At 43.3% G+C, this 21,975-nt stretch overlaps 1 protein-coding gene across 1 annotated transcript in view; it reads left to right on the top strand.

The window, feature by feature from the left end:
* Positions 1 to 21,975, top strand: part of LOC145410993 (uncharacterized) — a 406,180-nt gene that overhangs the window by 371,034 nt on the left and 13,171 nt on the right. The window contains exons 9-10 of the mRNA XM_080281052.1: positions 11,599 to 11,814; positions 21,497 to 21,709. Coding sequence (XP_080137178.1) covers positions 11,599 to 11,814; positions 21,497 to 21,709 — 429 coding nt within the window. The remainder of the gene's footprint in view (positions 1 to 11,598; positions 11,815 to 21,496; positions 21,710 to 21,975) is intronic.

Here is a 21,975-nt window from a genome sequence, read left to right as displayed (position 1 = left end):
TATTTATCTATTTGTATTTACCTATTTGTAGTATACAGGAATTGAGCAATGCTCGTATTGTCCTGTCTCCAAATCCACATTTATCAAGTCTACCTTGACAGAGGAAGGATGAGATGTCATATGAAAGGTATAAGGAAAAGAGGAATAGAGCGAGAAGGGCTGTGCGTGATGCTAAAGTGGCAGCAGATGAGAGGTGGGGTAGGCGGCTGACAGAGAATTTTCAACAGAATAAGAAAATGTTTTGGAAGGAGGTGAAAAGGGTGCGAAAGGGAGAGTCTGGGAAGGAAGAACGAGTAAAAGCAGAGGATGGAAGGATGTTAATTGAGATGGATGCAGTAAGGAAGAGATGGGCAGAGTATTTTGAAAGATTGTTAAATGTAGAGGAGGAAAGGGTGGCTGAGATTGTGGCAGATGGAAGGGTGCAAGGAATAAATGTGTTGGGAGCGTTGAATGATTCTTTGATCACGAAGGAGGAAGTGGAGAAGGCAGTAAAGGAGATGAAAACAGGGAAAGCTGCAGGTATGGATGGGTGTGCTGTGGAATGCCTGAAGGGTGGTGGAGTGACTATTGTTGGCTGGTTAGTAAGATTGTTGAATGTGTGCTTTGAGAAAGGTATGGTGCCAATTGACTGGGCAAGTGCTTGTGTGGTCCCGTTGTATAAAGGCAAGGGTGATAAGTATGAATGTACTAGCTTTAGGGGTATAAGTCTGTTGAGTGTTGTAGGTAAGGTGTATGGTAGAATGTTAATTATGAGAGTTAGAGAGGGTACAGAGGGAGTGATTGGTGATGAGCAGTGTGGCTTTAGGAAAGGGAGGGGATGCATTGATCAGGTGTTTGCTGTGAGACAAGTGTGTGAAAAGTATTTAGCGAAAGGCAAGGATGTGTTTTGGGCATTTATGGATTTAGAGAAAGCGTATGATACAATTGATAGGGAGGCTTTGTGGACTGTTTTAAGATTGTATGGACTTGATGGTAGGTTACTAAAAGGGGTTAAAAGTTTTTATGTAAATAGTAGAGCGTGTGTAAGAGTGGGAAATGCTGTGAGTGATTGGTTTCCCGTGAGAGTGGGGCTGCGACGGGGATGTGTGATGTCGCCTTGGTTGTTTAATATTTACATGGATGGTGTTGTAAGGGAGGTGAATGCAAGAGTTTTAGGTGGAGGTCTGAGTCTGGTGAATGTTGATGGTGGAGAGTGGAATCTGAAGCAGCTGCTGTTTGCAGATGATACTGCACTGGTGACTGATTCAGAGGAGAGATTGAGACAGTTGGTAGAGGAGTTTGGAAGGGTGTGTGAAAGGAGGAAATTGAAAGTAAATGAGAATAAAAGTAAAGTGATGAAGTGTACGAGGTTGATAGATGGTAGGGGGATGAAAATAGTTTTGAATGGTGAGTTGCTTGAGGAGGTAGATTGTTTTAAATATCTAGGGTCACATGTTGCTGTGGATGGAAGAATAGATGCAGAAGTGAAGTTTAGAATGACTTAAGTAGGAAAGGTGCTGGGAGGAATGAAAAAAGTGTTTAAATGTCGTTCGCTTAGAATGGATGTAAAGAGAAAGCTGTATGAGGGTGTTGTGGTACCGACTGCGTTATATGGGGCTGAAACATGGAATATGGGTGTAGCAGAGAGGAAAAGTTTGAATGTAATGGAGATGAGGTGTCTGAGGAGTATGTGTGGAGTGACGTGTATGGATCGGGTGCGAAATGATGAAGTGCGAAGGAGAACTGGAGTTGTTCGGGAGATGGCTGGTAGAGTTGAGCAGAGGGTGTTGCGATGGTTTGGGCACATGGAGAGAATGGATAATGAGCGATTGGTGAAAAAGATAACTAGATCTGATGTGAGAGGTGTAAGGCTGAGAGGAAGACCACGAATAGGATGGATGGACAGTGTGAAGAGAGCGCTGGATGTGAGAGGGATGTCTGTTGAGCAAGGAAGAGTGGCTGTGCGTGACTGAAATAAATGGAGAGAAATTGTGAATGAATAAGTGATGACGCAGCCCTAAGGGAATATTCTCCCGCATTTGGTCTGATCAGCTAGTCAGGTCAGGTGCGGGTAAGGGGATGGGTCTGTTATGATGTGGCAGGGGTAAACCAGTTCTGCTGTCGGGCCCTGCTGCGGATGTCACTGATTGCATTGCGCAGTTGACCCTTGTGCGGTGTGGTGCAGTGATGATCTGACCGTTCTCCCCTTTGGGGCTAAGATGCGAATGAATGTGTTTGAATGGATGAGTAAATGGGGAGTGTGTCGTCCTGTCTCGGCTACCTCCCTTTCTTTGGGGGAAGCAGCCTAGGTATATAGATAGATAGATAGACCTTTACACACATGAATGTTTTTCTCATGCACCACCTCTTCGTCTAAGTCGTTCCAAATATTTATTTATTTACCTAATATACCTAATTGTGATATACACAGAATGTGCTATGCTCGTGGGTTTCCGTTGCTGTTTCTCAATAAGTCAAATTTAGCTTTAAACTCATTTAAGTTTTTAGACTGGACGATCTCTTTGTCCAGGCTATTCCATAAGTCTATACTTCTGTAAGGAAAGCTATGTTTCTTGATATCCTTCAAACAGCATGACTTTTTCAATTTCATTCTGTGTCCTCTTGTTACTCTCTTATCCCATACAAACAGATCTTCTTTGTCAAATTTATCTACTCCCACCATGGTCCTGAACACTGCAATCATGTCTCCCCTCTTTCTCCTTTCCTCTAAGGAAGGCAAATCCAGCTTTTGCAGCCTCTCTCTGTTTGACAGGTCTGCCAGACTGGGGACCATCTTGGTTGCTGTTCTTTGTATTCTCTCAATCTTGTTTATATCGTTCTTTTTGTGTGGGGACCACACTACCGCTGCATATTCTAACCTGGGGCGGATCATGGCCACTATTAATTTTTTCATCATCTCCTCATCCATATAATGAAATGCTACTCTTATGTTAGTCAAGAGTTTATTAGTCTCTCCAACTATCTTGTGCTTTTCTGGTGACAAACTATCTTGGACCAGCACTCCCAAATCTTTCTCTTCTCTCATTTTTGTGATTAATTCATTACCCAACAAATAATTCAGTGATGGCCTCCTGGTACTTTTACCCATTTCCAATATTTTATGTTTCTTTACATTAAATTTCATTTCCCATGTCCGGCTCCAATCATGTATCCTATCCAGATCCTCCTGCAGCATTTTACAAGCCTCCTCAACCTCTACCTTCCTCAAGATCTTCACATCATCAGCAAACAGACTTGCATAACTGTTCACTCCATCTACCATATCATTTCCGTAAATCAGGAACATTACTGGCGACAACACTGAGCCTTGAGGGACTCCACTTGTTACTTCCCTTCATCCAGACATTCTGTCCTTTTTTACTGTCCTCATTTGTCTGTCTCTCAAAAAGTCTCATCCATTCCAGAAGTTTCCCCTTCAGTCCTCCTATATATTCTAGTTTCCACATTAGTCTCTTATGAGGTACCTTGTCAAAGGCCTTCTTTAAGTCAAAGTACACACAATCCACCCAACCATCTCTCTCCTGTACCACATCAATCGCTCTTGAGTAAAAGCTCAACAAGTTTGAAACACTTGACCTTCCACTTCTGAATCCAAACTGACATTCAGCCAAAATATTCATCTCTTCTAGATATTTTATCCATCTGTCTTTCAGGATTCTCTCGCACAATTTTGCGACCATGCTGGTTAGAGACACTGGTCTATAAGTCAGGGGTTCTTCCCCGTTTCCTCCCTTATAAATTGGTACCACATTTGCCCTCTTCTATTCTTGTGGCACTTTCCCCTCTTCCAGAGAACACACGATTAAACTGTGAATTTTTATCCGCCAGTTGTTCTCTGCATTCCTTCAGTACCCAATTAGAAATACCATCAGGTCCTGGGGCTTTCCTTACATCTTGAGTTTCCAGTAATTTATACACTAACTGTACCTCCACTTTTATATCTTTTATCACCAGTACATTTCTAATCACTCCCTCTCCTTCCACAAACTCTTTTTCATTAGTGAAAACCAATTGGAAACATTTGTTCATTATTTCAGCTTGCATTGCTGCATCTTTATAGACCTCTCCTTTTACTTTCAGTTTGGTGATTCCTTCCTTTTGTTTCAGTTTGCCATTAACAAATCTATAAAACAGTTTGGGTTCATCCTTGCATTTGTCTATTATATCTTTTTCAAAATTCCTTTCTTCTTCTCTACGTATTGTTGTGTATTCTTTTCTAATTCTTTTATATTCTTCCTTTGTTCTGTTGTTACCTGTCTTTCTCCAATTATTCCACGCCTTATCTCTCTCTTTTTTTGCTATCATACACCTTCTATTAAACCACTCCTTTTTCCTGTTTTCTTTCCCTCTTACTCTTGGTACAAATTTTTCCACTCCCAAATTATAGAGGTCTAGAAAGATATCCCACTTCCTCTGTATCTCTCTTGTTTCTCTGAATTTTCTCCAATCCGCATTTTCAAAAAAGTTTCTCAATCCTGTAAAATTTGCTTTCCCAAAGTTGTATCTTCCCTGTCCATGAAGCTCGTCTCTTGGCTCAACGTTCCCTATTATCATCTGGAACTCAGTGACCACATGATCACTTTTTCCTAAAGGACAGAGATATTTCAATGATTCTATTACAACGGGTTCTTTGGTAAACAGTAAATCTAACCTTGCCGGTGTGTCCTCACCTCGAAACCGTGTCTCTTCTTTGACCTATTGCGTCATCACATTATTCATTATTATGTTTAATAACATAGTGCCCCACGAATCCTTGCCGCCTCCCGAGTACCATTCCTCCCAGTTCACCTCTTTACAATTAAAGTCACCCACCAAAATTATATTACAAATTGCTTTTCACAATTATTTTTTGTAAATAGCTAGCCATATCTGACAACATCTCCTGGTATTCGTCATCATTCCATGCTCTCGTCTTAGGGGGAACATACACTACCGCCATATCTCTCTTAACATTCTCACCAGTTTCTAATTTCATATATATCACTTCAGCCCTGCCTTCTTCCATTTCCACAGTATCTACATTTATGTTGTTCTTCACTGCTATCATCACTCCTCCTCCCGTTTTTTCTTTTCTGTCTTTTCTCCAGAGTTTGTATTTACCATCTCCCAAATGAACATCAATATCTTCTCCTAAATTGGTCTTTACAAAGCACATGACATCAGGTTCATGTTCTCTCAAGAAATCGTTAATATCAATCCTTGCCGATATTAAACCATCAACATTAGTATACATCACCTTCAGATTATTTTTGATGTTTTTTTATACCCTCTTCTCTCCTACTCTCCGTCAGTACCAGTTCCTCAACTTCTGATCTTTCACAGCCATCCCCCTTAGTTTCCATCACTTCTGTTTCCTTAAAAACCACTTCCTTACTTTCATATCCATTACTCTCCAAAAAAAAGTATTACATTCCTCCTCTGTCCTCCTATCATTTTTTTCCTTTACTTCTTCCTTCAATGATTTTAAAACTTATCTCTCTTCATCATTCAAATATTTTCTTATTATAATATTTTTCATCCCTGCCTCTTTGCTTAATTTCCAGGTCACTTTCAGTATGTCATCTACTACACTTTCTGCTGACAGCTTGACTCTCATTGGTCTTGTTTCCCCTTTCTTGTAAGGCCCAGTTCTCTTTACTTCTTCAATTTCTCTTACCGACTTGTCTCCTTCGGGATCAATCTTCCCTAATATTCCTCTTACCAGGTTCGTGTCTTTCTCGAGTCTCACAGATCTAACCTTTTCTTCCTCCTCTCTGTTTCCAAATATTACCACGCATCTGTTCCTTTCTACAGTTTCATTATTTTCTCTTTTTTCTTCAGTATTTTCACTACATTTTCTTCCAATTTTATCTTGTTCATTTCTCTTTCTTCCAGGATTATTTCTCTTAAGCTGACCACTTCTTTCTGTTCTTCTTCTACGTGTGCCCACTTTGCCTTATGCTCTTCCAATACACTGCTCACCTTCTCCGTTTTATTAGTTCTCTCTTCTAGTTTTCTCCTCAATTCAACATTTTCACGCTTCAAATTTCTTATCTCTTCATTCGCCGTCTCATTAGACTGAATCAGACTCTGTATGGTAATTTCCGTATTCTCAGACACATCTTTTAACACTAGATTCTCCACTTTCTTTTCAAGTTCACTAATCCTGATAATCAGTGTTTTAACCAGATCCAAGACAGTATTTCTATCAAATCCTGGAAATTCGAGTCTCTCCGTGTTTACATTTTCGGCCATAATTGAGGTTGGTTACAACTTACAGTACCAAAACAGCTGTTACCGAAAATACTTCAAACATTCATGTATACTCTTGGCAATAAATCTTTACATTTTTGGAAGTCTATATTAACTTACAATATTTTAAACTGAAAACAAGACCATAGGAGGCAGGACAAACATAATTCCTGAAAACTAATTAAGGTTTGCAGCGGTGGCTGAGCCTTGGCCTGGGAGCAGTCAAGACACGTCTGTTCGCTGTGGCTGTTCGTTTACAACTTGTTGAGATTTTACTCAAGTGCGATTGACGTGCTTCAGGAGAGAGATGGTTGGGTGGATTGTGTGTATTTAGATTTGGAAAAGGCCTTTGACAAGGTACCCCGTAAGAGACTAATGTGGAAACTAGAGCATGTAGGAGGACTGAAGGGGAACCTCCTGAAATGGATGAGAGACTTTTTGAGAGACAGACAAATGAGGACAGTAATAAAGGATAGGATGTCTGGATGGAGGGAAGTAAAAAGTGGAGTCCCACAGGGTTCGGTGTTGACGCCAGTAATGTTCCTGATGTACATAAATGATATGGTAGATGAAGTGAACAGTTATGCAAGTTTGTTTGCTGATGATGCAAAGATCTTGAGGAAGGTAGAGGTTGAGGAGGATTGTAAAATGCTGCAGGGGTATCTGGATAGGATGCACGAATGGAGCCAGGTGTGAAAAATGAAATTCAATGCAAAAAAATGTAAAATACAGTAATCCCTCCAATATCCGATGTAATAGAGCCAAAGGCATGTCCAGATAGTGATCCTGTCCGGATATTGGGCCCCAGCCTCCTGGACTTGTACTTATGGACCCTAACTCAGAAAAACTCCTATACAACTCCCTCTGGACATGCATTGCACCTATTCAAGACCCAAATCACACCAATAAGGGACATAAAAGACTGAAATAAATGCAAAAGAACCATAAAATGAAGTTTTAGAGGTGAGTTTATACAATATTAAATATTCTGGGTACTTACAAGTCCCAGGCACCTGGACTTGTTTGAACTGCCAGTTTACAGTCCACAGTTAATCCTCTGCACTCTAAATTCTAATTTCTTAACACCGCACAACACTGTAAATTCCCGTGTGTTCTAGTGGCGGGGTATTGCAGTTTATTCACTGTTTATTCACAAAAAACAAGCACCTGTGGCTTGCACGGCTATAAGCATCTGCTCTCGATCGGAGTTTGGCTGTGACTGTTGATGATGGCGGGGTAACAGAGTTGCCAGATTGCAATGGTCATATAACCAATCTCCTCAACTTTTCATTACCAAATGCGTAAAGCTAGCATTTATTCTTCACGAATCATATATACAAGTGGAAATACATGTAATCACTCTCCTTATAATTAACATCATGTTGATTATTTTCATGCTATGTAGGGTAGCAGATTAATCAGAGAGAGCAAACAATCCACCATCTCCATCCTGTGTATCCTCGTACATGTGAAAAATCCACTTGGTAATGCATTATTCTGATTCATTACCAAACGAATTTTTCATTGCCAAATTGGCCCACACTTGGTAATGAAAAATACCAATTGGCAACCCTGACAGGGGAGGGGGGAGGGGGAGGAAGGAAGGGGTGAAGGGACCATGGTGTAACAGCTGTTCGGCGCCACGTGACAATTTCAAATTACGGGAGGGAAAAAAAGTCAGATTTTTTTTTAATTTTTCGCGGTTTTTGGCCCATTTTTGGAATATTGGAACCCGGGACGATTATGTCCGGTTAGTGGGGATGTTCGGATATTGGGCGTTCGGATATTAGAGGGATTACTGTATTGGAAATGGGTAAAAGTATCAAGAGGCCATCACTGAATTATTTGATGGGTAATGAACCAATCACAAAAGCGAGAGAAGAGAAGGATTTGGGAGTGCTGGTCCAGGACTGTTTGTCGCCTGAAAATCACATTAACAAGACAGTGAGAGAGACGTATAAACTCCTGACTAATATAAGAGTAGCTTTTCATTACATGGATGAGATGATGAAAAAACTGATAGTGGCCATGATCTGCCCTAGGTTGGAATATGCGGCAGTAGTGTGGTCCCCACTCAAAAACAAAGATATAAACAAGATCGAGAGAATACAAACAACAGCAACCAAGATGGTCCCTAGCCTGGGAGATCTGTCTTACAGAGAGAGGCTGGAAAAGCAGGATCCGCCTTCCTTAGAAGAAAGGAGAGAGAGGAGTGACATGATTGCAGTGTTCAGGGCCATGATGGGAGTAGGTAAAATTGACAGAAAAGATCTGTTTGTATGGGATGGGAGAGTAACAAGAGGACACGGAATGAAACTGAAAAAGCCAAGTTGCTTGAAATATATCAAGAAATACAGTAGAACCCCGGAATTCGTACACAATTCGTTCCTGGAGGCTGTACAAGTTGCGAATTGTTTGAAACCGAATGATTTTTTTTCCATAAGAAGCTATGTAATTTGCATTAATCTGTTTTTATAGTATGGATGAAATGGTAGATTTCACCATACAATAATGAAGGGCAAGATCGGAGACACGGGTTCCACTTTCAGACTCTGCAGTGAGTACTTTTTTCAGCCCAATTGTTGTTCTAACTACTTTCCTTTTAGCTCCAGCTGACTCACTGATCTTCTTAGGGCCCATGATTATGTACAATTTTCTATTGAAAATACTAAATTCATCACAAAGTTTAATCGAGCCTGTATGACTGATGCATAGCTGGTGGAAGACAAAGCCAGACTGGCGACCATGTGCCACCTACGACGCCACATCTCTTAGTGCGAATAATGAGTCACTGTACGAAAACTGGAGTGATTTTTGGGAGAAAAAGCTGTACGAAAACAGAGTTGTACGAGTAGAGAGGCGTACAAATTCCGGGGTTCCACTGTATAGTTTTCCATATAGATTCATAGACCTGGACAGAGAAATCATCCAGTCTAAAAACTTAAACAAGTTCAAAGCAAAATTTGTCTTGCTGAGAAACAGAGACTGGACCCCATGAGTGTAGCTCATTTCCTGTATATCACAACAAGGTAAATACACTAAACCAGGCACAGCTTTACAGAAGTCAAGGAAAGATCTAGAAGTAAAATACTTGACATGTAGTGGAAGAAAAGAGAGATATGGGAAGGGTAACAGTAACTGCCAAATCCCATTTTGCATGTTTCTTAGTGTAGGGGGCTGAGGCCTAGCTACACATAGTTCAGAGCATTTGATTGTAGGAGGCTGACCTACACCTTTGGTAGCATCTACATGGCCACCCCTTGGACTCGAACTGCAGTGCCAAGGCCATAGTGCGCTCCAACCAGGTATCTCTAATATGACACCATAGATTGTCCTGCTATACAATATCTGTTTCATAACACTTATTAGCTAATAAACAATCCAAGTCAAAGGATTTGATAGGTTCATAATATAGAAAGACAAATTATAAGTTGCTGTTAGGAGCTTTCCCAAACTGATCAAAACCTAAGATGTTAAGAGTAGAAATATTACAGTATTTTTCATATAAGGATATCAGGATATCCAGTCATCACATTTTAAAATAATTTGTGTAATTTCATCTGTATGAGAACATTGGTGATGGATCCTTAGTAAGATGTCAAACATTATGTATGGTAGTTAACAAACAACTTAGCTGCCAGAGGATGATGTTTGGTGCTGCACTGAACTTCATGATCAAGCTTGTGAGGGTTGAATGTTGGTTTTGATTACAGTCACAGTAAATATGTCAGCTTTAGTTAATACATAAGCCATCAATTTCCACCTTAGAGTCTGTGCAATAGTTTGTGTAATATTTTATTCTGTGGAAAATACTTTATTTATGCATCTATCTATCTATCTATCTATTGCCAGACGCCTCAATCCCGTTTGGGGTGGCCACAAACAAATCGCCTCCAAGTCGCCCTGTCCCCGCCATTTCACTGCCCTGCTCCCAACTCACACACCCCTCTCTCATATACCTCTCCACCCCATCCCTCCATCTCATCCTCGGCCTCCCCCTCCCTCTTCCCCCCTCCACCTCACTCACATACACTCTCTTCGTCAGTCTTTCGCCCTCCATCCTCTCCACATGGCCAAACCACCTCAGTGTGTTCCTCATAACGCTTCCTATCACATCCACATCCACACCACAACGCTCCTTTATATCCTCATTCGTCAGCCTGTCTCTCCACGTGACTCCACAGGCTCCTCTTAAATAACTCATTTCCACTGCTCTCACTCTTGACTTGTGTCCTTCCAACAATGTCCAAGCTTCACTTCCGTAAGTTAGAGTTGGTATCACAATACTGTCATGTAGTAAATTTTTCACTTCCATGCTCACTTCCCTGTTTCTTATCACTGCTTTCAAAGAACCAGCAACCTTTCTTCCCTGCTGTACCCTTTCAAGCACTTCACCCTCCAAACCTCCATCCTTACTCATCACACAACCCAAATACTTAAACGTACTCACATTTTCCAATTCCTCGCCATCTAACCTCGCTGTACATTCACTAACTTCACCTCTCTCAGAGACCATCACTTTACTCTTCCCTACATTCACCTTTAGGTTCCGTTTCTTACACACACTCTCAAACTCATCCACCAAGCCTTGCAGCTCCCCTTCGTCTTCACTCAACAACACAGTATCATCTGCAAACAACAATACAGGGAGTTTCCAAACACTATCCTCTCTCACCAGGGCCACTCCAACATCCACTACCCTACCTTGTACCTCTTTTATTACCCCATCCATGTACAGATTGAACAACCATGGAGACATGACACATCCTTGTTTCAAACCAACTTTCAAAGAGAAAAATTCACTTAGTTCACCATCCACACGCACTGCAGCCTTCGCACCATCGTACATACTCTTCACAGCATTCAACAACTTCCCATCTACTCCATATATTCTTAACACTTTCCACAATCCTTGTCTATCCACCCTGTCATATGCTTTCTCCAAATCCATGAAAGCTGCATACAACTTCTTTATTTATGCATCAGAAATACATAATTTTGTGTGCTGTTCTTTAGTTGGATCTTCAGAGGTGAGTTTTCCATCACAAAACACTTTTAAAAACTCTGATACAGTGCTTACAAATAAGGGTATAGAAACACAGTTGTCATGAATAACTTCATCTTGACATCAGGCAGTATTTATTGTAATTTATACTTCAGTATTATGTGAGCAAAAGATTATGAAGGGAAAAATGACAGTGGTAATTGTGGTGGTGGTGGTGATGGTGGATGTTATATGAAATAACCTTTTTATTTATGCTCATTTATTTGCCTGACCTCATCCTCATGTGGGAAAAAAAATTTCCTGATAATGATGGTAAGGGTAATAGTGATGATAATTATTTATTTACCCACATTTTTTGACAGGGCTGCACCCAACATTCGAACAAGTGCAGGTTCTGGTAGCACGTAACAAGGCTCGTCCTCTGTTCCCGGCTGTGTGGAAGGACACCAACCCTGCCATCCGCCTCCTGAAGGAAACTATTGAGGACTGCTGGGACCATGATGCTGAGGCTAGGCTCTCAGCCATGTGTGTAGAGGGACGGCTGGCTGAGATGCCTACACTGTGGGATAGATACAAATGTTAGTATATGTGCTCTGCTCATCTTCCAAATTTCATTTTCTAACATGTTCATTTACCATGTCCATACATCATATGTTAGTACATATGCAGTAGTATTTTTGTCATATTCCATATCTCTCTCTTTCATACACTCATTTACCTTTTACTATATGCATGGATCTACCTCTTGGTTTACTGGAATTGATACAAATTGATACAGTCTAGTGCACTATCCAGTTCCCAACACTTTAGTTTTCACTTTTTCCCCATTCTGCCAGCAGTACAGTCAGGAACCAAGATATACTGGACACTGACCAGTGTGGGCCATATTCTAAGGGAAGATTGGGACTCAACAAAGATTGGATGGTTGCCTTAGCAACCTTTGCATAGTAGATAGGCTGAGCCGTTTTCTACTTTATCCTGCTTTTTCACATACATATATCAGACATTTGTGCTGGGAGGGGATTGGTGATAGCCAATACCCTCTTCAGGCATAAAATGATCCACAGGTATACATGGCGAGTGATGAGAAGGGTGGGTGGTGAACTGAATCAAAGGAAAGCAATGATTGATTATGTGTGTGTGGATGAAAGGATGCGAAGATGTGTAATGGATCCAAGAACTTATAGAGGTTGGGGGAGTGGACTTTCTGACCACTACTTGGTGGTGGCCAGAATTAGGATCTAAGTAAGATGGAGAAATAGAAGAAGGGAAAGACGAGAGGAAGGAGTAGTTGCAAGGAGAGTGGAAAGGCTACAAGAGGATGAGAAAAAGGCAGAGTATAAGAGAGAAGTGGAGGAACGATTGGGCAAATATGAATTGGAGCAGATGGGGAACGTGGAAGGTGTGTGCAGGATATTTACAGAAGAAATATGTGCAGCTTGTGATGTGGTGTGTGGGAGGAAGAGAAGACGAAGGGGGGTGCAAGGAACAGCGTGGTGGACTGAAGAGGTGAGACAGTCTGTGGCACAAAAGAAGAAAGCATACAGTGAATGGATGAGAAATAGGGGCGTGGAAGAAGTTGAGAGGCAGAAGAGAGAGTTATATGTAGAAAGAAAGGGAGAGTAAGAAGAGAGTGGATGAGGAATTTGGAAGGAATTTGAGTGTAAAGTGGTGGGACTGTAAGAAAATGTTCTGGAAGAGGTGAAGAGAGTAAGACAGGGTGGAAGTGAGGTTAGCAGGGGAGTGAAAGATAAAAATGGTAGATTATTAGTGGAGAAGGGAGAAAAAGTGAGCAGATGGAGAGAACACTTTAAGGAATTGTTGAACATACATGATGGAAGTAATACGAGTATAAGTGGCTAGGGAATGGCTGGGAGAAGGAGGGAGGTGAGAAGACAGGAAGAAATCAGTAGGATAGAAGTTGTGGAAGCAATGAAGAAAGTTAAATCGGGGAAAGCCCCAGGAATTGATGGAGTGTGTGGTGAAATGCTGAAGCATGGGGGAGAGAGAGTAGTAGAATGGATGTGGAAGATGTGCAGATTGGCATGGGAGGAAGGTAGAGTCCCGGAGGATTGGAAGTCAGGTATAATTCTTCCCTTGTACAAAGGAATGGGGGAAAAAGAAGTGTGTGGTAATCATAGGGGCATTTGTCTTCTTAATATAATAGGAAAAGTGTATGGTAGGATACTTATTGACAGAGTTAGAGAAAGAACAGAGGAATAGTTGGAGAAGAACAGGGAGGCTTTAGGAAGGGAAGAGGTGTAGATCAGATATTCATTATTAGATCTTTAGTGGAAAAGTTTCTAGAGAAGGGAAAGAAGTTGTATGCGGCTTTCATGGATTTGGAGAAAGCATATGACAGGGTGGATAGACAAGGGTTGTGGAAAGTATTGAGAATATATGGAGTAGATGGGAAGTAGTTGAATGCTGTGAAGAGTATGTATGATGGTGCTAAGGCTGCAGTGTGTGTGGATGGTGAACTAAGTGAATTTTTCTCTTTGAAAGTTGGGTTGAAACAGGGATGTGTCATGTCTCCATGGTTGTTCAGTCTGTACATGGATGGGGTAATAAAAGAGGTACAAGGTAGGGTAGTGGATGTTGGAGTGGCCCAGGTGAGAGAGGATAGTGTTTGGAAACTCCCTGTATTGTTGTTTGCAGATTATACTGTGTTGTTTAGTGAAGACGAAGGGGAGCTGCAAGGCTTGGTGGATGAGTTTGGGAGAGTGTGTAAGAAACGGAATCCAAAGGTGAATGTAGGGAAGAGTAAAGTGATGGTCTTTGAGAGAGGTGAAGTCAGTGAATGTACAGCGAGGTTGGATGGTGAGGAATTGGAAAATGTGAGTAAGTTAAAGTACTTGGGTAGTGTGATGAGTAAGGATGATGGTTTGGAGGGTGAAGTGCTTGAAAGAGTATAGCAGGGAAGAAAGGTTGCTGGTTCTTTGAAAGCAGTGACAAGAAACAGGGAAGTGAGCATGGAAGTGAAAAAGTTACTTCATGACAGTATTGTGATACCAACCCTAACGTATGGAAGTGAAGCTTGCATGTTGTTGGAAGGACACAAGTCAAGAGTGAGAGCAGTGGAAATGAGTTATTTAAGAGGAGCCTGTGGAGTCACATGGAGAGACAGGCTGACGAGTGAGGATATAAAGAAGTGTTGTGGTGTGGATGTGGATGTGATAGGAAGTGTTATGAGGAACACACTGAGGTGGTTTGGCCATGTGGAGAGGATGGAGGGTGAAAGACTGACAAAGAGAGTGTATGTGAGTGAGTTGGAGGGGGGAAGAGGGAGGGGGAGGCCGAGGATGAGATGGAGGGATGGGGTGGAGAGGTATATGAGAGAGAGGGGTGTGAGTTGGGAGCAGGGCAGTGAAATGGCAGGGGACAGGGCGACTTGGAGGCAATTTGTTTGTGGCTACCCCAAACGGGATTGAGGTGTCTGGCAATAGATAGATAGATAGATGTCAGTACATCTTCATCTTGGGTTAACACACTTATTTTTTAATTCAGACTCACTCTTTTTGTACACCGGCAAATAAGGAATTATGAAAAGTGCTAGATCTAGCATCAACAGCACCAAATTGGCAAGTGTGGGCACATGGGTACCAGCAACGAGCTGGCGACCACTTCATGGGTGCCGATCGGCTCAGCATATATATGTGCTGGAAGAGCAGATAACTTTCATTGTGGGACAATTTGTAAAAACCACCAAAAGACCAGAAATACTGTAAGACCAGATGCAGAATGAGAGGACATTTACTGTATGTTTGTATATATATATATATATATATATAGTATATATATTTGTATGCTCCTGACTGGGAATCTATACTACAAAACCACAGCGTGATAAAAAGCTGTCGACCACGGTGTGATAAAAAAGCTGTGACACAGCTTTTTATCACGCCGGGTCAAGTGGTATCATTGCCTGACTTCTGTCGAAGAGGTCAAGGGTTCGATTCCCAGTCAGGAGCATACAAATATATTTGTACACACACGTGTAATGTGTGTCTCTCCAACATCTAAAGATGCTCATGTTGTGTCTGGGATAGATTAAAACTGCTCTGTCACTTTCCGAGTTGTGTGGGGGCTGTGAAATGTTCTTAATGTGTTGTGATTGAAATACATTGCTTGTCAGAAGTATCGAGTGCCCTGCGTCCCTCCTACGAAACAAGCCTTTCAACATTGAAAAAACATATAAATAATGCATTTTATTTACCTTCAATGCTTCGTAGGGTATCCTTTACGCTTCTTCACGGACTTGAGACGTCTTGGAAGTGAAAGGGCAAGGTTCCTGAGGTGCTGGAGGGGTATTTTGTCCCAGGAGTCACGAATGGCGGCTTCCAGCTTAGGCAGAGAGCTCACATCCTTCCCTTGGAGATTCTTCTTTACAAGGTACCAGAGGTTTTCAATCGGGTTGAGGTCTGGGCTATTTCCTGGCCAGTCTTTCATGAATGATACCTTGCAGTCACGAAGCCAATTGGTGACCGATTTGGCCTTGTGAGCAGGTGCACCGTCCTGCTGAAACACTCGTGCACCTGTGAGCTCGAAGGAGTTTGGTAAATGATCACACAGAAGCTCCAGGTAAACATCCTGACTCACTCTGATGTTCTTGGGAAGTACAACAAGCTTCCCCAAACCTTGACCAGAGAAACAACCCCATACCATGAGTGAATCAGGATGTTTAACTGTGCTTTCAACATACCTTGGGTCAAGTGGGTCACTACCTTTGCGCCGGTACACACGTGCTCCTCTGTTACAGGTGACACTAAATGTTGCCTCATCAGACCACAACACTGACAACATTGCTCCTCACCCCAATTAAGGTACTGTATTTGTTAGCAAAGGCAAGCCTACGAAGTCGCTGGTTCTTGGTGAGAAGAGGCTTTCTCACAGGCCTGTGACTTGTGTAACCAAGTTCATGGACCCTACGAGACACTGTGCACACAGACACCTCATCAAACACTTCCGGGTTGCTCTCCTTTATTTTCCTTGCACTCACACGAGGATTAAACTCCACTGCACGTTTTAAAACATTAACAGACCTTGAGGAAGTTTTCCTAGGCCTACCAGACCGCGGTTTCTTTGTGGGAACCTCACCACTGTTTTCCACTCGAAACTGCACACACCACCTACGCACTGTCGATTGAGCCACACCAACCAATTCACTAATTTCCTTTGTTTGGTGGCCTGCCTCCTTTAGAGGAATGATCTGGGATATGATTTCACTCGATAGTAGGTGCCATAACAAAGTGGCGAAAGCCAAAACACTGCGGGACACTCGGTAAAAAGGGCGCAAAAAGAGGGGGAGACGCAGCGGAGTTCCTCTCTCTCAGGCAGCCCATGGGCAACTGAGGCGGGAACCAACTAGCGCGTCGGAAGGCCTCAGGCTACCGTGACGTCATGCTAGCGCTAAAACTTGTGGCTCAATTTTTACTACCAAAAATGGGCGATTCTTTTTTGGCCATAAGTATTGCGTGCCCTGTGATATGCGCTCAATAATTTTGACGAGCACTGTATATCCTTCCATAATGGATTTACCTGGTTCGTCCAAAAAATCAGGTGTTACAGCTTTTTATCACGTCATGGTCGAGTGGTATCAGTGCCTGACTTCTATCTAAGAGGTCCAGGGTTTGATTCCCAGTCAGGAGCTTACAAATATACTGTATTTGTACACATGCGTGTAATGTGTGTCACTTCAACACACACACATAGAGTATATATATATATATATATTCACACGAGGTGCTACCCAAAAGTTCCAGTAATTTGAACAGAGGGAACCAACAGTTTGCCATTTTGCCTTTTCCTGCTAGGAGGAGTCAGCAGCACCCCTTGTGCGTCAGTGTGGTCCCAGCCTTGTCTGTAAGCGGACCTGTTGTTGAGCCACGCTTATTATTGTAACATTGTGCGTAGGTGGTTTAACAATTTTGCAATGGCGCAGCAATGTCAAGTCGATGTTGATCGTTTTCTTCGATATCCAAGATTTTGTTCACAAGGAGTTCGTCCCACCCGGTCACTCTGTCAGCGAAAAGCTCTACTGTGAAGTTTTGCAGCGTTTGAGGGAGAACATCCGCCGCAAACGTCCAGAACAGTGGAAGAACAAGGACTGGGCCCTGCATCATTACAACGCCCCCGCCTGCACTTCAAGTGTTGTCCGCCAGTTCCTGGCTCCCACTAACACTGTAGTCATTCCCCACCCACCCTGTTTGCCTGACCTTGCCCCCTGCGACTTTTTCCTGTTTCCCAAGCTTAAATTACGACTGAAAGGGTGTCAATTTGACTTAATTGAGGAGATCCAGACAGAATCGCAGGAGGTGCTCAAGACCATCATGCCTGAAGCCTTCCAGGGATGCGTGGACTCGTGGAAAAAACGCTGGTACCACTGTGTACATGCCCATGGGGACTACTTCGAAGGTGACAGTGAGAACAGTGAGGTAAGGTAACTTATTTTCCTTCAGTATTCAAATTACTGGAACTCTTGGGTAGCACCTCGTGTGTGTGTGTGTGTGTGTGTATATATATATATATATATATATATATATATATATATATATGTATATATATATATATATATATATATATATATATATATATATATGTATATATATATGGTATGTATATATATATGGTATGTATATATATATATATATGTGTGTGTGTGTCCAGTAATCCCTCCAAGATCTGACATAATAAAGCCCAAGCAACGTCCGGGACTTGGCTTTGTCTGGGACTTTGGAAAAATGCCCCTGGACAGGTACTTGTAGACTCCAACCCAACCTAACTTTGAAAGCCACCTAAATAACTCCCTACCGGACATGCACAGCACCTATTTAATACCCTATGCACACAAATAAGGGACAGAAACCTTAAAATAAATGAAAAGGAATCAGAGAGTGAGAAACTAGAGATGAATAAGGAAAATATCTAGCAGTGTACAGGGTACTTATGACACATCTGTGGCTGTCACGAAGATTAACCCTCCCCCTCTGTGGCTCTGACAGTGGTGAAGATGCATTTGAAGCATGTACAGCAGTCCAGTGTTGCGTTGCACGTAATCCTTCGGACTGTGAATTGTTATTGTTTAACACTGCACATTCTGTTCTTACTTGCAACACGTCAGTGTTGCACTCTGCACTTAAGCCTTTGCACTCTGAATTCAAGTTTCTTAACACTGCACAACATGGTAAATTCCCATTTGGTCTAGTGGCGTGGTATTGCAATTTATTCACTGTTTATTCACAAAAGCGAGCAGTTGGGCAGCCAGGGTGACGAGCGTGCAGTCACGACAGTAGGTAGGTAGGAAATGGGGAGGATGCAGGGGCGCTCCAGCAGACATCGCCAGAACTACGCTCCAAAACACAGCTGTTCGTCACCGTGTGGCAGATTTATAGTAGGGATGAACCCCTTTTTTTTTTTTTTTTTTTTTTTTTTTTTTTTTTTTTTTTTTACCTAAGCCTAAAATGTCCAGGACTTGGGGTGTCTGGGTCTTGGGCATCCAGGTCATAAAGGGAGTACTGTACACATTATATATATATATATATATATATATATATATATATATATATATATATATTTATACAGTATATATGTAATGTGTATATCATGTAATGTGAAGAGTATGCTGTTAAGAGTTCTCCCTCTATTGTGCTTTCTCCTTGATTCTGACTAACCCCATGCTTAAGTGGAATAAAATGTTCAGATAATGATGTTGATGATTTTGCTTGTTATTTCAGAAAAGTAAAACAAATTTAAAGCAAAGGGAATGTCCCACCACTGCACATTTATCTCTGTATTGACATTTTGTCATTGATCATGCCATTTTGTCTCACTGAAGAAATATTAATGCTGAAAATATCAAACCCTTTCCCCACCCACAATGAGTCTGAGGGTAAACAGTATATGTGAGGTAGGAGGGTGTAGTGGCCACCACCAGCATCCACTACAACCTTTTCCATTGGCAGTCCCGGAGACAGCATATGCGTGCTCCGGGCACCAATGGCACAGGGGCCCCCAGGCTGGTGTGCCCTTCTTGCCTGCAGGAGCAGAGTGGGTGACTCCTCAGCCATACAGGGGAAGTCAGACCAGAGTGAGTGTCAACATTAGTTCACCAGCATCTGGTCCAGCTTGCTCACTAGTACCTGGTCCAGCTAGCTCACCAGCAGCACCAGGTCCAGCTAGCTCACCGGCAGCACCAGGTCCAGCTAGCTCACCGGCAGCACCAGGTCCAGCTAGCTCACCGGCAGCACCAGGTCCACCTAGCTCACCGGCAGCACCAGGTCCACCTAGCTCACCGGCAGCACCAGGTCCACCTAGCTCACCGGCAGCACCAGGTCCAGCTAGCTCACCGGCAGCACCAGGTCCAGCTAGCTCACCGGCAGCACCAGGTCCACCTAGCTCACCGGCAGCACCAGGTCCACCTAGCTCACCGGCAGCACCAGGTCCACCTAGCTCACCGGCAGCACCAGGTCCACCTAGCTCACCGGCAGCACCAGGTCCAGCTAGCTCACCGGCAGCACCAGGTCCAGCTAGCTCACCGGCAGCACCAGGTCCAGCTAGCTCACCGGCAGCACCAGGTCCAGCTAGCTCACCGGCAGCACCAGGTCCACCTAGCTCACCGGCAGCACCAGGTCCACCTAGCTCACCGGCAGCACCAGGTCCACCTAGCTCACCGGCAGCACCAGGTCCAGCTAGCTCACCGGCAGCACCAGGTCCAGCTAGCTCACCGGCAGCACCAGGTCCAGCTAGCTCACCGGCAGCACCAGGTCCAGCTAGCTCACCGGCAGCACCAGGTCCAGCTAGCTCACCGGCAGCACCAGGCCCAGCTAGCTCACCGGCAGCACCAGGCCCAGCTAGCTCACCGGCAGCACCAGGCCCAGCTAGCTCACCGGCAGCACCAGGCCCAGCTAGCTCACCGGCAGCACCAGGCCCAGCTAGCTCACCGGCAGCACCAGGCCCAGCTAGCTCACCGGCAGCACCAGGCCCAGCTAGCTCACCGGCAGCACCAGGCCCAGCTAGCTCACCGGCAGCACCAGGCCCAGCTCGCACACCGGCAGCACCAGGCCCAGCTAGCTCACCGGCAGCACCAGGCCCAGCTAGCTCACCGGCAGCATCAGGTCCAGCTAGCTCACCGGCTGCACGAGGTCCAGCTAGCTCACCAGCAGCAACAGCACCAGGTTATCCAGCAATATCTCACCAGCAGCACCGGGAGCCATCATCACTACAGCAGCTGACAGACCCCTATACACCACAACTGCTGTAATTGTACAATGAACTCAATAAACTGCTGTTAGGTCCGATTAGTTTCCTTTCTCCCATCTCTGAGTGTGTTTGCACCTTGGTCTCTGTTTCACTGTGGTTAAAGGAAGAAGACAACCAGTGAACAGGGCATGACAAGGGATTTTAATATTTTAATGAGAGGATTAATCAACACTTTTCATATCATTTATGAAGGTTCCAGCATGCTTGCATGAGTTGGCTTTGGTCACCTAATAGTGGGTCTTCACACTGCTTGATCTGTGGCAGCCTCCCTATTCAGTCCCTTATCCCTGAGGTCACACCCTATGACCTTGTTCCAAGTCTTTTTCAGTCTGTCTCTTGCAACCCTACCCCCAACATTCACACTTTTCACTTTCCACATTCAGTTGTCTTCCTCGATCCTCTCCACATGCCCAAATCATCTCAGTCTACCCCTCTTCATCACAACACCAATATACGCCAGTTCCAGCCTTCTGCTCAACCCTTCAGGCATAAACCTAACCCTCCCAGGACTCGTTTTCAAGGACGCATTACACATCCACATTTGAGCCTATGAATGTCCTCTTCCTTTACTGCCTGCATCTCACTACCATACAATATTCAACTTTTAACACATGCCACATGCAAAGATCCTCCCCTTGTTAATATTTTGTCATTGACAACACTGTTCATCACAGTGTGTTTGGGTATGTTTGATGTGGACCTAACCATTAACCAGTGTCCAGCCTTGAGTGTGAGCAGGGGACAGGAGAGAAATTTGAATTTAGCTAACTTACTCATAATCTATTGTGTTTATATTTTACAGTTGATAACACTGTCCTTCCCCACCTTCAGCGAATCAGGACTTGAATGGTTGGAACCCAACTGTGAACCCATTGAGCAATTTGGGGTATGTGCATGAGATATGATAGAAATTTAAACTTTAGCCAAATGAACTACCAGCTTATCTTTTATCTCTCGGTTGATATATTGTCGCTGATCACATCATCTTTTTTTCACCCACAGCAAGTCTAGGTGTAAACGGTGTGAGTCCAACTATGAACCCAATGTCCAACCTGGGATGCGTGCGTGGGACAAGTGAGGGGTTGGTTGGAGGCGGGATGGTGATAAGTAATGCCATCACTCCACGGGACAAGGAAGCCAGTGTCTCAGAAGCCACAACGGAGACCACCATTCCTGCTTCTCCCTCAGACCCACCCCCTGACAGTAATCTTGTAGGTAAGTAAGGGAAGAGGACAAAGAGTGGAAGTATAGCTCTTTTAACCTGTTTTTGCCACAGTGGGTACATTGGCATTTTATTGAAACTAAAGCAAGAAGATTTTATTCAGATGAGAGAAATTTTAGCATTTCCAAGCTAATGAAGGCAATCTGTGTTTTAAGTCATGAATAGGTTATAAAATATCACTCATTACATTTCATACTATAAAATGGAGGAAGCTGGCAGATCATCACCCATTGGAACTTGGATAGACAATTTTTCTGTA

This window comes from Coenobita brevimanus, chromosome 87 (assembly GCF_032717465.1).
Source record: "Coenobita brevimanus isolate Jiangsu-jjx chromosome 87, ASM3271746v2, whole genome shotgun sequence".
Taxonomy (NCBI): domain Eukaryota; kingdom Metazoa; phylum Arthropoda; class Malacostraca; order Decapoda; family Coenobitidae; genus Coenobita; species Coenobita brevimanus.
Note: the sequence above shows the minus strand (reverse complement) of the source record. Positions and strands in the feature narration are given on the sequence as shown.